The sequence below is a fragment of the Rhinopithecus bieti genome, unplaced genomic scaffold (assembly GCF_001698545.2).
Source record: "Rhinopithecus bieti isolate Rb0 unplaced genomic scaffold, ASM169854v2 scaffold_7888, whole genome shotgun sequence".
Lineage (NCBI taxonomy): Eukaryota > Metazoa > Chordata > Mammalia > Primates > Cercopithecidae > Rhinopithecus > Rhinopithecus bieti.
The window spans coordinates 2,088,849-2,104,596 of record NW_016805944.1 but is presented as its reverse complement, the minus strand read 5'-3'; the positions used below and the strand labels follow the sequence as shown (position 1 = coordinate 2,104,596).

Below are 15,748 nucleotides of genomic sequence, written 5' to 3'. Positions count from 1 at the left end.
AGTTTTTGTATTTTTAGTAGAGACGGGGTTTCACCGTGTTAGCCAGGATGGTCTCGATCTCCTGACCTCGTGATCCGCCCGTCTCGGCCTCCCAAAGTGCTGGGATTACAGGCTTGAGCCACCGCGCCCGGCCGGCCTGATTTTTTTTTGAGACAGAGTTTCACTCTTGTTGCCCAGGCTGGAGTGCAATGGCACGATCTTGGCTCGCTGCAGCCTCCATCTCCCAGGTTCAAGCAATTCTGCCTCAGCCTTCCGAGTAGCTGGGGTTACAGGCATGTGCCACCATGCCAAATTAATTTTGTATTTATAGTAGAGAGGGGGTTTCTCCATGTTGGTCAGGCTGGTCTTGAACTCCTGACCTGAGGTGACCCAGCCGCTTTGGCCTCCCAAAGTGTTTGGATTACAGGCGTGAGCCAAAAAAATTTTTAAAAATTAGCCAGATATGGTGGTGTGCACCTGTAGTGTCCTCCAACTCAGGAGGCTTAGGTAGGAGGATCATTTGAGCCCAGGAGGTCAAGGCTGCAGGGAGCTGTGATCAGGCCACTGCACTTCAGCCTGAGCAACAAAGCGAGACCCTGTCTCAAAAAGAAATATAAATAAAATAAAAAGGTAAGGCCAGGGCCGTGTTGGCTCACACCTGGGATACAAAGTAATCCCAGCACTTTGGGAGGCCGAGGCTAGAGGATCGCTTGAGCCTAGGAGTTCGAGACCAGCCTGGGCAACATGGCAAAACCCCCCTAATAAAAATACAAAAATTAGCCAGGCATGGTGGGGGATGCCTGTAATCCCAGCTACTTGTGAGCCTGAGGTGGAAGGATCACCCAAGCCCAGGAGGTTGAGGCTGCAGTGATCACACCCCTACACTCTAGCCTGGGTAACAAAGGGAGACCCTGTCTCACAAATAAAAGGTAAAGAAAACCACGAGATTAATAATAATAGTTTAATTGAGCTCAGCGTATTCCCATTTCAACATATAAGCAGTATAAAAGTGAGATATTTTACATTTTTTTCCCCTTGCGCCATTTTTCAGAATCTAGTGTGTGTGGCTGGGCATGGTGGTTCACGTCTGTAGTCCCAGCACTTTAGGAGGTTGAGGCAGGTGGATCACTTGAGGCCAGGAGTTTGAGACCAGCCTGGCCAACATAATGAAACCCCAGATATACTAAAAATACAAAAATTAGGCGGGCATGGTGGCTAACGCTTGTATTTCCATCTACTTAGGAGGCTGAGGCAGGAGAATCACTTGAACCCAGAAGGCAGAGGTGGCAGTGAGCTGAAATCATGCCACTGCACTCCAGTCTGGGTGACAAAGCAAGACTATGTCTTTAAAAAAAAAAAAGAGAGAGAGAGGGTCTAGTGTGTGTTTTATATCACAGCACTTCTTGGTTTGGACCAGCCATGTTTGCAGTGCCCAGTAGCTGCATGTGGCCAGCAACCCCCATACTGGATGATGCAGCTCTAGAAGATTTCCCTCCAAGAAAGGGGGGCTTTTTCCTCCCCACAGGAGCCAGGTCCCTCTGGTCTGGATGCCTCCAAGCTGCAGAATGTGTTCTCTGTCTGAGCCAAAGCCTCTCTCCCCTGTGCGTCCCCCTCCACCAGCCAGCACTGCCCTCTGGGGCCCTCCCTTTCCTGGACCATCTCTGTCAGGTGTGGACAGGATTGGGGCATGTCCCCCTGGAATTTTCTCCAAGTCAGCCCTTGAATGTTGGCTTCTCCCCGTGGACACAGGAGGAAGATCCCCAATGATTTAATAATCATAGAAATGATGAGGATTGGCCAGGGTGGTGGTTCAAGCCTGTAGTCCCAGCAATTTGGGAGGCCGAGGCAGGTGGATCACTTGAGGATAGAATTTGAGACATGCCTGGCCAACATGGTGAAACCCCGTCTCTAATAAAAATACAAAAATTGCTGGTCGTGGTAGTGGATGCCTGTAATCCCAGGTACTCGGGAGGCTGAAGCAGGCGAATTGCTTTAACCTGGGAGGTGGAGGTTACAGTGAACTGAAATCACGCCACTGCTCTCCAGCCTGGGCAACAGAGTGAGACTCCATCTCAAAAAAAAAAAAAAAAAAAAAAAAGAGGATGACGTTTGTGCTAATAAGCAGCAGGCCCTGGGCCAAGAAGAAGCGAGGCTTTTCTTCCTTCATTAGGGAAGTGACGTCACTCACCAGTGTCCCTTAGATTGTAGGATTCAGAGGCAAGATTGCCTCCAAGCCCCCGCGCTTGGCCAGGTCTCTTTCCCCTTTCCCTGTCTTTCCCTGGCCCCAGGGGGCAGGATGGAGAGTTGAGGGAGGGCAGACTGAGTTTTCCTTCCCAGCATAAGGAAGAGCTGAAAAGTTCCTGGGCGCGGTGGCTCACGCCTGTCATCCCAGCACTTTGGGAGACTGAGGTGGGCAGATCACGAGGCCAGGAGATTGAGACCAGCCTGGGCAACATGGTGACACCCTGTCTCTACTAAAAATACAAAACTAGCCGGGCATGGTGGCACACGCCTATAGTCCCAGCTACCCAGGAGGCTGAGGTGGGAGAATAGCTGGAACCTGGGAGTCAGAGGTTGCAGTGAGCCGAGATCACACCACTGCACTACAGCTTGGATGACAGCAAGACTCTGTCTCAAAAAAAAAAAAAAGAAAAAGAAATGCTTAGCTTCTTTTTGGGCTGGGCGCAGTGACTCACACCTGTAATCCCAGCACTTTCGGAGGCCGAGGTGGGCGGATCATGAGGTCAGGAGATTGAGCTCATCCTGGCTAACACGGTGAAACCCCATCTCTACTAAAAATACAAAAAATTAGCAGAGTGTGGTGGCGGGCACCTGTAGTCCCAGCTTCTTGGGAGGCTGAGGCAGGAGAATCGCTTGAACCTGGAGGCGGAGATTGCAGTGAGCCAAGATTGTGCCACTGCACTCCAGCCTGGGTGACAGGGCGAGACTTGTCTCCAGAAAAAAACAGAAACATCCCCAGGCTAGGGCAGAGGTTGGGGGATGCAGCGTAGGCACACACAGCCCCTTCCTCCCCGGCAGCATTTGGGACAACGTGGCAGGGAGCCTGTGGCCAACCTGGCCTCTGCTAGAGGAAGTGAGGCCAACTCCTGGCTGGGGATTCACAGTCCCGAAGTGTTTCTCATCTTGGTTTCTCGTGTTGGTGGCTTCAGAGCTTCTCTGGAACTATCTGCCGCCTCTTTATAGTCATGTATTCACCTGGTCATCGCTGAGCCTGTGCAGGCGCTCCATGTGTGTTCAAACAGGCCCTGCCCCTACCCGCATTTCCGCAGGGGGTTTGCACACTGGTTGCAGGGATAGACAGCAGGCAGGTAAACCACCGGTAAAGTTTTGGATAGTGGTGAAATGTTGTGAAGGAAACAAGCTGGCAGGAGAATGACTGCGTAGCCTCATTCAGTGGGGTGGCCAGGAAGCCCTGTGGAAGAAGGATATTCTGCCAGGCATTTGAACGCCACGGAGGAGCCAGGCCATGAAGATTGTGTTGGGGCATGCGTTCCTGGGACACAGAGCAGCACACCCGGAGGCCCCGGGTTGGCATATTTGAGAAGTGGAAGGTGTTGAGGGTTGAGAGGTCACTGGGGCTATGATGAGTGTCTGGGGTTCCAAAGCTGCAGGATGCCATGATTAGTCACTTGATTTTATTTATTTATTTGTTTTTTTCTTTTTTCTTTTTTTTTTTTTTTGAGACGGAGTTTCGCTCTTGTTGCTCAGGCTAAAGTGCAACAGTGCGATCTCAGCTTACTGTAACCTCCACCTCCCTTGTTCAAGCGATTCTCCTGCCTCAGCCTCCCGAGTAGCTGGGATTACAGGCACCTGCCACCACATCTGGCTGATTTTTGTATTTTATAGAGACGGGGTTTCACCATGTTGGCCAGGCTGGTTGCAAACTCCTGACCTCAGGTGATCCGCCTTCCCCGGCCTCCCAAAGTGCCAGGATTACAGTGCCCTGATAAGCTGGGGTTTTTGCCTGGGGCATTTGGTGATGGTGGCATCCCCATGATCATGAGGAACTGGGATTGGTTGAGATTTGGGGAGGCAGTTCTGGCGTTCCAGGTCACGTTGATCTCAGCAGGTGAGTGCAAGGTGGACGCCAGGAGACCGTGAGCCGTTGCTGGTGGGCAGGGGTCCGGGCTCTGCAGGCTGCAGGTCCCGGCAGGTCTCACATCCCCTCCTTTCCCCACCTCCCAACCACAGTGATCAACAAATACAAACGCAGGCGATTTCAGAAAACCAAGAACCTGCTGACAGGAGAGACAGAAGCGGACCCAGAAATGATCAAGGTAAACGGGCAGGGTTGTCAGGGCCTATAGGGACCAAGCCAGGCCATTCACAGCTTATACCAGACCACTGGGCCTATCATCTGTCACCACCACTGAGCCACCATGCCGGCTCGGTCACGCCACCTCCCCTCCCTGAGCACTGGGCTCTTCCTCTGGGAAATGGGGTCAGGAGGCAGCTGCCTCTCAGGGAGTAGGGGGGATCCCAAGCAGGGTTATCTGGGCCTTTCGCCAGCCTGGGAGGGGGCTGCATCACAGTCCCATTCTCACATGAGGACACTTGTTGAATCTTACAGCAAGGAAGTGACAGGCCAGGGACTCTAACCCACACAGTCAGGCCCCAGAGCCCAAGCTCAGCCTGGCATCAAGCAGGCACACGAGAATATGACTTTAGTAGGAACTGCAGGATTAATAGTTGCTGTCACTCCTGGTGGGCTGGGGAACCAGGCAGTTAATCTGTGGTTAACCTGCAGTGGGCACTAAGAGACTTCCTCTCTCTGCGGGTGGTCCTGTGTGGGAGGGGTGGTCCCTGCTCATGGAGGTGAGGCCACTTTGCAAGAGTGTATGGAGCCTGCTGTCATGAGGCTGGGCTTCACAGCCTGGCCTAGGATGCCAGCCCTGCCCCTACCTCTGCAGGCCTTGGTTTTCTGCATGTGGGGTAGAAGGATCCTGTCGGTGGCCGGAAGGGTCCTGGGTAGCGTAATCTCTAAGCCGAGGGAGGAGAGCCCTCTGCCAGCACTTGATGTGGTGGCTGATACTCTGCTGCCAAGGTTGTCAGGGGAGGTGGCTCATGCCTGTAATCCCAGTGCTTTGGGAGGCTGAAGCAGAAGGATCACTTGAGCCCAGGAGTTCAAGATCAGCCCAGGCAGCATAGTGAGACCCCATCTCTCCCAAAAAAGAGAGAGAAAAGAAAGAAAGAAAAAAGAAGCTGTCCGTGGTGGCTCACGCCTCTAATCCCAGCACTTTGGGAGGCTGAGATGGGAGGATCGTGCTTGAGCCCAGGAATTCAAGACCAGCTTGGGCAGCATGGCAAGACCCCATCTCAAAAACTAAAAAGCAAAGATTAAGATTTTCATGGGAACCCTTGGGAGGAAGTGTGCAGAGGCTGATGGTCCCTGGGCACCTCCACCTGCCTCTGAGGCCTTTCCCCACATGTTGCCTCAGAGGGCTGAGGACTATGGGCCCGTGGAGGTGATCTCCCATTGGCACCCCAACATCACCATCAACATCGTGGACGACCACACGCCGTGGGTGAAGGGCAGTGTGCCCCCTCCCCTGGATCAATGTAAGCTCCCCAGCCCTGCCAGCTGCTTGCAGAGGCCTCTGGGAGGGTGCTCGGGGCCCATCTCCTTGTCTTCTCCTGGCCCCATCCACCTGAGAGAGCTTTCTAGGGCTCCACCCTCTGAAGCTCCCCACCCTGTCCTATCCCCTTCCCATGTCCTCTCCCTCTCCCGCACCCCCACCCCTGGGGTCACCAGGACTGACTCCCATATGCCAGCATCAGTCCACAGTCAAGTCCCATTGAGCCCACAAACTGTTTTCAGAAAATCTATCACTTGCCAACTTTTGAAATTGAGGCAGTATCATTTAAAAGCCATATTTTCTGGCTTTTATAAAACTGGGTTACATGGTCACCCATGGGGCAGCCGTGAGCTGGAGCTGAGCCACAGCTGCCCCCTTAAGCGGGGACCTGCCTGCTCTTTGCATCTGGTTCCCTCTGCTGAGGTCAAGGGGCCCTTTAGCTCCTCATGGCGTGGCCTAGAAATGTCCCCTGTCCTCCAGTCTCTGTAGAGGGGCCCTGTTGGGTCCCTGCAGATATCTGAGGCCTGTGGGTACCCTGGCCTCCTGCCTGGGCCAAACGGTGTCCCCTGCCCCATGTGCTGCAGATGTGAAGTTCGACGCCGTGAGCGGTGACTACTACCCCATTATCTACTTCAATGACTACTGGAACCTACAGAAGGACTACTACCCCATCAACGAGAGCCTGGCCAGCCTGCCGCTCCGTGTCTCCTTCTGCCCGCTCTCGCTTTGGCGCTGGCAGCTCTATGCTGCCCAGAGCACCAAGTCGCCCTGGAACTTCCTGGGCGATGAGTTGTATGAGCAGTCAGATGAGGAGCAGGACTCAGTGAAGGTGAGTGCGGCCGGGGCGGGCGGGACTTCCCAGTGCCTTCCTGGGCGCAGGAGGCCAAGAGGAAGTGCGCCAGGCCTGGGCTGTGGGACCTCCCGCCTGGTGCTCCTCTGCCCACAGTTTCACAACCTCCCAGGTCCCTTCTCCGCAGTGAAAGGAAGTGGGCACCCAGCCCTCCAGGCCTAGATGACTGGGGGTCCTCTCCCCAGGCTGTTCTGTTGGTTTGGCCGGGCCCTTTTGGTCCAGACCTGTCCCTTAATCCTTCTGTCCCAGACCTTGTCTCCCTGGCCCTGGGCTCCGACTCCGTGTCTCTACCATCTCACTGGGTCCTGAAATGTCAGCCCGTTTCTGTGGCGTGAGGCTCAGCTTTGCCTCCTGGGTTGTCGTCACTGTTGGGTCTCTGCTCTTGGCTCCCAGTGTCCCTTCACACACTCCCCACAGCACTCCCTCGGCCTCTGCCTCTTCCCCTAGTGCCATCTCCCTGTCTTTTCTGTCTCCGTGAGTCACCCTCCTCTCTGTCCTCATCTGCCCATCTCTGACCCAGTCTCCTCCCGGCTGGCCCACCCTCACCCTGCCTCTACAGGCGGCTCCAGGGACAGGTCTTAGGGGACAAAAGCTGGTGAAGTTGCTCTTGGGCGGGGGCGGGCTGTGCTCACAAGTGTCCCCTGCAGGTGGCCCTGCTGGAGACCAACCCCTACCTGCTGGCGCTCACCATCATCGTGTCTATCGTCCACAGTGTCTTCGAGTTCCTGGCCTTCAAGAATGGTAGGAACGGGACCCCAGGGCTAATGAGAGGCTGCGCAGGGCTGGGGACAGGGCCTGCCCCCTTCGTCCCCCCCCTCCCTCCCCACATATCCTCCCCCTGCCTGGGGTCTCTCAGCCCTACTCTCCAGAGGCCTAGTGAGCTGGGGAGGGGCAGTGGCCCCAAAACTCCCAACCCAGAAATTCCCACCCACCGGGTGTGGAGCTAAGGGAGGGGCTGGCCCGCTGCTGGGGCAGAGGCCAGGCCAGTACTGCCAGGAAGCAGGGCTGGGGAACTCCAGAGCCAAGAGCAGGGAAGCCCCGGAGCTGCTCCCGCCACCCTGCCCGGCAGGCTGCCTGCTGCGGGAGGCCACTTAGGACTGAGTGGATGGGGCCTGCCCGAATGGGAAGGAGGAGCACTGTCCCCCGAAGGTCCCTAGGTTCTAAGGCTGACCATGCTGATGGCCAGCGTTTGAGGAGAAGCAGCCACATGCCAGGCACTGTCCTGGGTACCCTCCCCAGGTAACTCCTTGAGCCGTACGGGAACCAGAGGCTCAGGGATGTCACTTGCCCAGTCACACAGTTCCTAAGGGGTAGATAGTTCCAGCCCCAACTCTCATCTTCTAGGCCCTGCAGGCCACTTCTTCCTTGCCCAGAGTACCCCAGTCTAAAGGAGGCAGCCTGCTGCCCTATAGCTGCCGGAGGTGGCAGGAGGAATGACTAGTAGTATTCCTGGTATTAAGACGCTATTGCCAGCCTGGTGGTGACTCTCGCCTGTAATCCCAGCACTTTGGGAGGCCAAGGTGGGAGGATCGCCTGAGCCCAGGAGTTTGAGACCAGCCTGGGCAACAAGGCGAGATTCGTTTCTACACAATTTTTTTTTTTTTTTGGAGATGGAGTCTTGCTCTGCCGCCCAGGCTGGAGTGCAGCGGCATGATCTCGGCTCACTGCCAGCTCCACCTCCTGGGTTCACGTCATTCTCCTGCCTCAGCCTCCCGAGTAGCTGGGACTACAGGCGCCCACCACCACGCCCAGCTAATTTTTTGTGTTTTTAGTAGACAAGGTTTCACCGTGTTAGCCAAGATGGTCTCGATCTCCTGACCGCGTGATCCGCCAGCCTCGGCCTCCCAAAGTGCTGGGATTAAAGGCGTGAGCCACTGCGCCCGGCCTTTACACAAATATTTTTTAGAATTAGCTGGGCATGGCAGTACGTGCCTGTGGTCTCAGCTACTCAGGAGTCTTGGGCCCGAAAGGTCAAGGCTGCCGTGAGCCATGATCACACCGCTGAACTCCAGCCTGGGCAACAGAGTGAGACCCTGTTCCAAAGAAAGGGACGCTCTTGCCATTATTGAGAGCTACCATCTGGAAGAATGCAGTGTCATATGGGCATAGGAGCTGGTGCCGACCCCAGCCGGCCATCTGCCAGCTGTCGTTGGGAGACAGGACCCTTTTGCCCGGGAGCTGGCTTGGCTAGGGTCCAGTGAGAAACGAGGCACAAGAAGGCTGTTCCCTCACGCAGTGTCATGCAGGAGGGGGCACGGGCCTCACTTGACACCAGTGCTGTGTGGCCTCCCTAGTCTAAGGAGGGGCTTGGGCCCACCCGCCCCCCCGCCAGAACCTTGTCTCCAGACCCATTCTTCTCAGTTGGGACGAGGGTCAGTCTGATGGGCAGGGGTGGGTGTGGGGAGCCTGTGGAGTATGGCAGAGCTCTGGGATGTGGGGGAGCTCTGAGATGGGGTGGGGTCCAGAGCTCCCACAGCCCTCACTCCCTGAGTGCAGAGCTGGCCCTGACCCTGCATGACTGCAGACCTGGCTCCACCACTCTGCTGCAGATGTGGTGGCTCAGCCTCCTGTGGCTGCAGTTAGACGCTCAGTCGGGCAGGGTCAGAGAGGGGTGTGCATGGTGAGACCGGGGCTCAGAGTTAGGAGTACACTGACATGGATCCTTGGCAGCATCCAGGCGGAGCACTGGAAGGAGCTCCAGACTGGAGCCCAGGGCCCTTGTCTCGTTTCCTGAGCATGTCTGTGAGCCAGTTCCTTCACGGTGTCAGGGCGGGGGCTTGGAGGAGGTGGTCTTGAAGTGCATGCCACAGATCTTCCTTCCCGGGGTGGGCAGGCACCACGGTGCTGCACAGACCCAGCGTCCCTCCAGATTCTGCCGCGCCAGGCTGTTCGGCCTCAGGGAAGCAGCTTCCTGACCAGCCCTTAGTACCTGGCACATGGGGAGCCCCGTCCATGGCACCAGTCACTGTCACCATCAGTCAAGGGACTGCACCCTGCAGTGCTGGGTGCTGACGTCCTATGGGAGGGCTCCAGGGCTGCTGCCTGTCTGGTGCTCTGGGGGCCACCTGATGAATGAGAGAGCCTTCCTGGGAGAGAGGGGTCTCATTCGGCACCCCTCCTGAGGACCCAGCGCCACCCTGGGGTGTGAGGAGGATGTAGGTCAAGGGGGCCTGAGGGAGCTGCAGGAGGGTCTTAGTACCTCCTCAGCCTCCTGGTTCCCCCTACCCCCTGCGCACAGATATCCAGTTCTGGAACAGCCGGCAGTCTCTGGAGGGCCTGTCTGTGCGCTCCGTCTTCTTCGGCGTTTTTCAGTCATTCGTGGTCCTTCTCTACATCCTGGACAACGAGACCAACTTCGTGGTCCAGGTCAGCGTTTTCATCGGGGTCCTCATCGACCTCTGGAAGATCACCAAGGTCATGGACGTCCGGGTAAGGCCGGGGCGACATGCTGTCTCGGGAGCTGCAGGGGCTGTGAGGGATAGTGTGGCCCAGCTGGACCCTGGAGCTGGCCCCCGGGGGATTCCCAGCAAGTGTCTCGCTCCCAGGACCAAGGGGATTTTCTCACCAGGGGATTTTTTGGGTCACACATGGGACAGGGGAACTGGGAACGGTGGGGAAGGGCAGATGCTGGTTCTGGCTTGTGGGGTGAGAGCCAGCATGGCAACTGACCATGGCGCCCACCTCATCCACAGCTGGACCGGGAGCACAGGGTGGCAGGAATCTTCCCCCGCCTATCCTTCAAGGACAAGTCCACGTATATCGAGTCCTCGACCAAAGTGTATGACGATGTGAGTGTCTCGCACACTGGGCCCCTAGGGGTGGTCTCCAAGCACCCACCTACCCCTGAGGGACCCAGGGCCGACCATCTGCTTGCTGGACCCACGCTTTATAGCCTGTGTCACATCCTCTGTGTCCCCCACCTGCCATAACTGCTTCCTGGTCGAGTCCAGAGTCCCCAGGGCTACCTGGAAATTCCCCCTGCCCGTCCTGCCAGACCAGGTGTGGTGGCTGAGGGTGGGGAGTAGGGTTGCCAGGCAGGGCCGAGGAGCTGGCTCACAGCCCCACCCTGTTGGCCCCACAGATGGCGTTCCGGTACCTGTCCTGGATCCTCTTCCCACTCCTGGGCTGCTATGCTGTGTACAGTCTTCTATACCTGGAGCACAAGGGCTGGTACTCCTGGGTGCTCAGCATGCTTTACGGCTTCCTGCTGACCTTCGGTGAGCGGCACAGCTGCCCCAGGAGAGAGCACGCCCCATGCTAGGCAGGGCTCACAGCCCAGTGTGGGAGACAGACCCATTCCCAGGCAGGGACAACCCAGGGCTGTAGGGATGTAGGGAGGCCCGAGGGCACACATGGCCCCATCTGGGGTCAGAGAGGGCTTTGGGGAGGACATGAACAGTACACTTCAGTCCCCATTTTCAGGGGACCTTTATGTCTTGGGAACAAGTAAACAAGTAGGGTCAGGTGCGGTGGCTCACACCTGTTATCCCAATGTTTTGGGAGGCTGAGGCAGGAGGATCACTTGAGCCCAGGAATTAGTGACCAGTCTGGGCAATGTGGCAAGATCCAATCTCTACAAAAAACACAAAAATTATTGGGGAGTGGTGGTGCGTGCCTGTAGTCCCAGCTGCCTGGGAGGCTGAGGTGGGAGGATCCCTTGAGTCCAGGAGGTTGAAGCTGCAGTGAGCCGTGATTATGCCACTGCACTCCTGCCTGGGTGACAGAGTGAGACCCTGTCTCAAAAAAGAAAAGACCGGGTGAATCACAGCCAGTAATGAGTACTGTGAAGGGCAGAGTGGTGAGGGGATGCACATTAATAGGGGTCAGGGCCCCTCCGAGGACAGGACATTTAAACCCAGGCCTCAGATATCCAGGGAGGGAGCTGTGTGGATGTGACAGAAGGCCCCACCAGTGCAGGGGCTGCTGGTAGAGTGTGCCCAGGTGTAGGAAGTGGTGAGGGGGCTGGTATGGCCGGTGCAGAGCGTGCAGGGGAGGGGTGGGAGAGGCTGTTCCTCCGCTCATGGGTGCCCTCACTGCAGGCTTCATCACCATGACGCCCCAGCTCTTCATCAACTACAAGCTCAAGTCCGTGGCGCATCTGCCCTGGCGCATGCTCACCTACAAGGCCCTCAACACATTCATCGACGACCTGTTCGCCTTTGTCATCAAGATGCCCGTTATGTACCGGATCGGCTGCCTGCGGGACGGTGAGGCCTGGTGGGCAGGTTGGGGCTCCCACTGGAACAGGGCCCCAAGGCAGTCTTCAGGGCCCAGGTCTGAGGGGGTGCCAAGGCCCCAGATGGGGTGTTCAGTCTGAGGGGGCTCGGCCCCACCCTTGCATCACACCCTCTCCACCCAGGCCCACCTGGCTGTGGACGGGCCAGCCCGACCTCACACTGCCTCCCACCCCTCTCCAGATGTGGTTTTCTTCATCTACCTCTACCAACGGTGGATCTACCGCGTCGACCCCACCCGGGTCAATGAGTTTGGCATGAGTGGAGAAGACCCCACAGCTGCCGCCCCTGTGGCCGAGGTTCCTACAGCAGCAGGGGCCCTCACGCCCACACCTGCACCCACCACGACCACCGCCACCAGGGAGGAGGCCTCCACGTCCCTGCCCACCAAGCCCACCCAGGGGGCCAGCTCTGCCACCGAGCCCCAGGAAGCCCCTCCAAAGCCAGCAGAGGACAAGAAAAAGGATTAGTTGCGACTGGTCCTCGCCTGCTCCGGCTCCTGGCGACTACTACCCCTGCGCCCCGGCCCCCTCCCCTCCCCGTCGCCCTTTCCTTGGACAGATCAGGCCGGGGCGGCGGGAGGCCCGCCTCAGGCCAGGGCCCAGTGTGTGACATAGGGGCCAGGGCAGGCCAGGGCTTGTATGTGGAGGCGCCGTCTGTCCCTCTGTCCCTCTGTGTTTCCAGCCATCTCGCCCTACCAGCCCAGCACCACTGGGAATCATGGTGAAGCCGATGCCGCGTTGCTGAGGGGTGGGTTGGGCGGGGCGGGGCCGGGCCCCCCTACGGGATGCCCACGGCCATTCATCATCTTGTCCCTCGTCCCCCTACCATACTCCCCCTCCTAGACCACCACCCTTTAACACAGTCTGGATTTAATAAATTCATATGGGTGTTTAACTTAAACTCAGCACTGCCCTCCTCCTCGTGCCTTCCTTCCTCTGGCGCCTTGGAGAGCAGCTTCAGGCGGGGATGAGGTGGCTCTCCTGGGTCCGGGAGGGTGACCTGCAGGGTACAGGACATGTAAAGGTGGGGATTGTGACCTTATGTCAAGAGCCATACCTGGCCGGGCACGGTGGCTCACGCCTGTAATCTCAACACTTTGGGAGGCCAAGGTGGATGGATCGCTTGAGGTCAGGAGTTTGGGACCAGCCTGGCCAACATAGTGAAACCTTGTCTCTACTAAAAATTAATTGAGCATGGTGGCGGGCACCTGTAATCACAGTTACTCGAGAGGCTAAGGCAGGAGAATCATTTGAACCTGGGAGGCAGAGGTTGTGGTGAGCCCAGATCACACACTGCACTCCAGCCTGGGTGACAGAGCAAGATTCCACCTCAAAAAAAAAAAAAGCCATACCTGCCAGGCCAGGCCTCTTCCTCATTTGTTGCCCTCCCACTAGCCCACTGAGATTTCATTAACTGGCCCCATTTCAGATTCCTGGGGAAGCTGCTCGCCGGGAGCTCGCTGCCCCTGCCAGGCTCAGGCTAGAGCCTCCTGTATGCCTGCTGAATGTCTCCTAACCTGACACCACCAGGCACGGCCAAGTACAGCTTTCAGCTGGGTCGCCATGAGCGAAGGCACCTGCCACCCTGAGACCTCAGCACAGCAGTTGAGGCACACTAGATGTGTGCCCTTGGCTTTTTGTGCTGACACCTGCTCACCCCCAATTTTGGGGAGCATGGGGGTGAAGGCTCAGCCAGCCTGAGTGGCACCTGGCTGTAGCACTGGCGGGAGGGCATGGGGATGAAGGCTCAGCCAACCGGTGTGACACCTGGCTGTAGCACTCCATGAGTGTTAGGGTGTCACTTCACATCCCCGGGGCTGCCTGTGCCGACATCCAGCCAAGCCCTCCAGAGGTGGCACGAGTTGGACTTCCCAGCCCAGCCCCTGGTGCTGGGACCCTTTGCCCACTGGATAGGTGAACTGAGTGAGGCCTCTGTGTTCTGAGGGGTGGGGACCCTGCATTCCCAGGTTGACTGTTTTGTGGGGTGGTCTCAGCAACACTTCGGTATAGGGGGCCCAGCGCTGAGGACCACACCAGGTTCCTTCAGGCTCCAGCTGCCACCCCACGTTGCAGAGCCAGTCAGGGGATCCATGAGGTCCCAGGGAGATGGTGGTGCCCTTGGAGCCCTACACCACAGGTCCACAGACAGGCCACGGCAGTCTCGCATCCCTCAGGGCAGCCATGGGTCTCCATTAGCCACCCCCGCACTCTATACCATTCCATGAATCCCCGGTGCCCTTGGAGGAACCCCAGGCTCTGCACCATGGTAAACCCAGGAAAGCCTGACTGATGGGCTTCTAGGAGCCCTGGAGGTACAGGACTCGGCAGACCCTTGAGAGTGGTGGGCTCTCCAACCACCTGGACTCCCTGGCCTCATCACCCCTGGCTCTTCCTCCACAGCTCCACGCCCAAGCCTTTGACAAGGCCCATCAGCTATCCCCACAACTTCCTGGGGGTCTCACCTCTTCATTTGGGACCACCTGCTCCATGCCCCTCCTTACCCTGTAGTGTTCTTGCTCAGTGTTCTGTCTGGTCCCCTGTCCCAGTCCTGCCCTCACCACTTCCCATTCACACTCTAGCTAGCAGCTAGAGGAAACTTTTTTTTTTCTTTGAGACAGCGTCTCGCTCTGTTGCCCAGGCTGTAGTGCAGTCATAGGATCTCAGCTCACTGCAGCCTCTACCTCCTGGGTTCAAGTGATTCTCCTGTCTCAGCCTCCTGAATAGCTAGGATTACAGGCATGCACCACCACACTTGGCTAATTTTTTGTATTTTTAGTAGAGACGGGGTTTCACCATGTTGGCCAGGCTGGTCTCTACCTCAAGCAATCCACCCACCTCAGCCTCGCAAAGTGCTGAGATTATAGACATGAGCCACCACGCCCATCCCAGCTAGAGGAAACTTTCTAGTTTCTTCTACTAAAGCACAAACATGATCCTGCCCAGCCCTTGCTCAGAACCTACTGTGGCTGCCCAGTGACCTCAGGAGAAAGCCCAGGCTCCTTACCGGGGAGTGAGACCTTGGTGATGGGGACACTTATTAATCCCTGCATCCAGCCTGATCTTCCCCTTAGCTGGATCCTGTCCCCAGGCACACAACCCCTGTCCACTTTTTTTTTTTATCCTTTGAGACAAAATCGCGTTGTCATCCAGGCTGGAGTGCAGTCGCACGATCACAGCTCTGCAGCCTTGACCTGCTGGCTCAACCAATCCTCCTGCCTCAGCCTCCCAACTACCTAGGACCACAGGCAAGTGCCAGTACGCCTGCGTAATTATTTATTTATTTATTATTTTTATTTATATATTTATTTTGAGATAGAGTCTCCCTCCTGTTGCCCAGGCTGGAGTGCAGTGGCACGATCTTGGCTCACTGCAACCTCCACCTCCTGGGTTCAAGCAATTCTCCTGCCTCAGCCTCCTGAGTAGCTGGGATTACAGGGACATACCACTACGTCCGACTAATTTTTGTATTTTTAGTAGAGACGGGATTTCACCATCTTGACCAGTCTGGTCTCGAACTCCTGACCCCGTGATCCACCCGCCTTGGCCTCCCAAAGTGCTGGGATTACAAGTGTGAGCCACTGTGCCCGGCCACCTGCATAATTTTTAAATTTTTTGTAGAAATGGAGTCTCTCGATGTTGCCGAAGCTGGTTTCAAACTCCTGACCTCAAGCAGTCCTCCCATCTGGGTCTCCCAAAGTGCTGGGATTACAGGCCTGAGCCATCACAGCTGGCTCATCCCTTCTTTACCTTACCCATGTGTCCTCCAAGTTGTGGCTCCAATGCTTCCTCCTCTAGGAAGCTCTCCCTGACTGCCAAGTTCTCTGGGGTCTCTCGTGGCAGCCCTGTGCACTGTGAGTTATCACTGGGGACAAGTTGGTCTCTTCCACTGGATGGAGCCCTGTGAGGACATAGCCAGACCTGTCTTGATCACTGCTGTGTCCCCAGCATAGGGCCAAACACAGGGAAGTCACTCCAGGAATATTTAATGAGTGCATGTTGAACAACCCCAACAATCATTTTCCCAGACACATGGACACATCCAGAAGTGTGGACCTCGGTGGGGCTCATATTCAGACACTGGAGACT

At 56.8% G+C, this 15,748-nt stretch overlaps 1 protein-coding gene across 1 annotated transcript in view; it reads left to right on the top strand.

The window, feature by feature from the left end:
- Positions 1-12,568, top strand: part of CLPTM1 (CLPTM1 regulator of GABA type A receptor forward trafficking) — a 38,714-nt gene extending 26,146 nt beyond the window's left edge. The window contains exons 6-14 of the mRNA XM_017874384.1: positions 4,192-4,277; positions 5,439-5,559; positions 6,161-6,405; positions 7,074-7,167; positions 9,665-9,855; positions 10,119-10,214; positions 10,508-10,643; positions 11,466-11,633; positions 11,844-12,568. Coding sequence (XP_017729873.1) covers positions 4,192-4,277; positions 5,439-5,559; positions 6,161-6,405; positions 7,074-7,167; positions 9,665-9,855; positions 10,119-10,214; positions 10,508-10,643; positions 11,466-11,633; positions 11,844-12,130 — 1,424 coding nt within the window. The 3' untranslated portion in view covers positions 12,131-12,568. The remainder of the gene's footprint in view (positions 1-4,191; positions 4,278-5,438; positions 5,560-6,160; positions 6,406-7,073; positions 7,168-9,664; positions 9,856-10,118; positions 10,215-10,507; positions 10,644-11,465; positions 11,634-11,843) is intronic.
- The last annotated feature ends 3,180 nt before the right edge of the window (positions 12,569-15,748 follow it).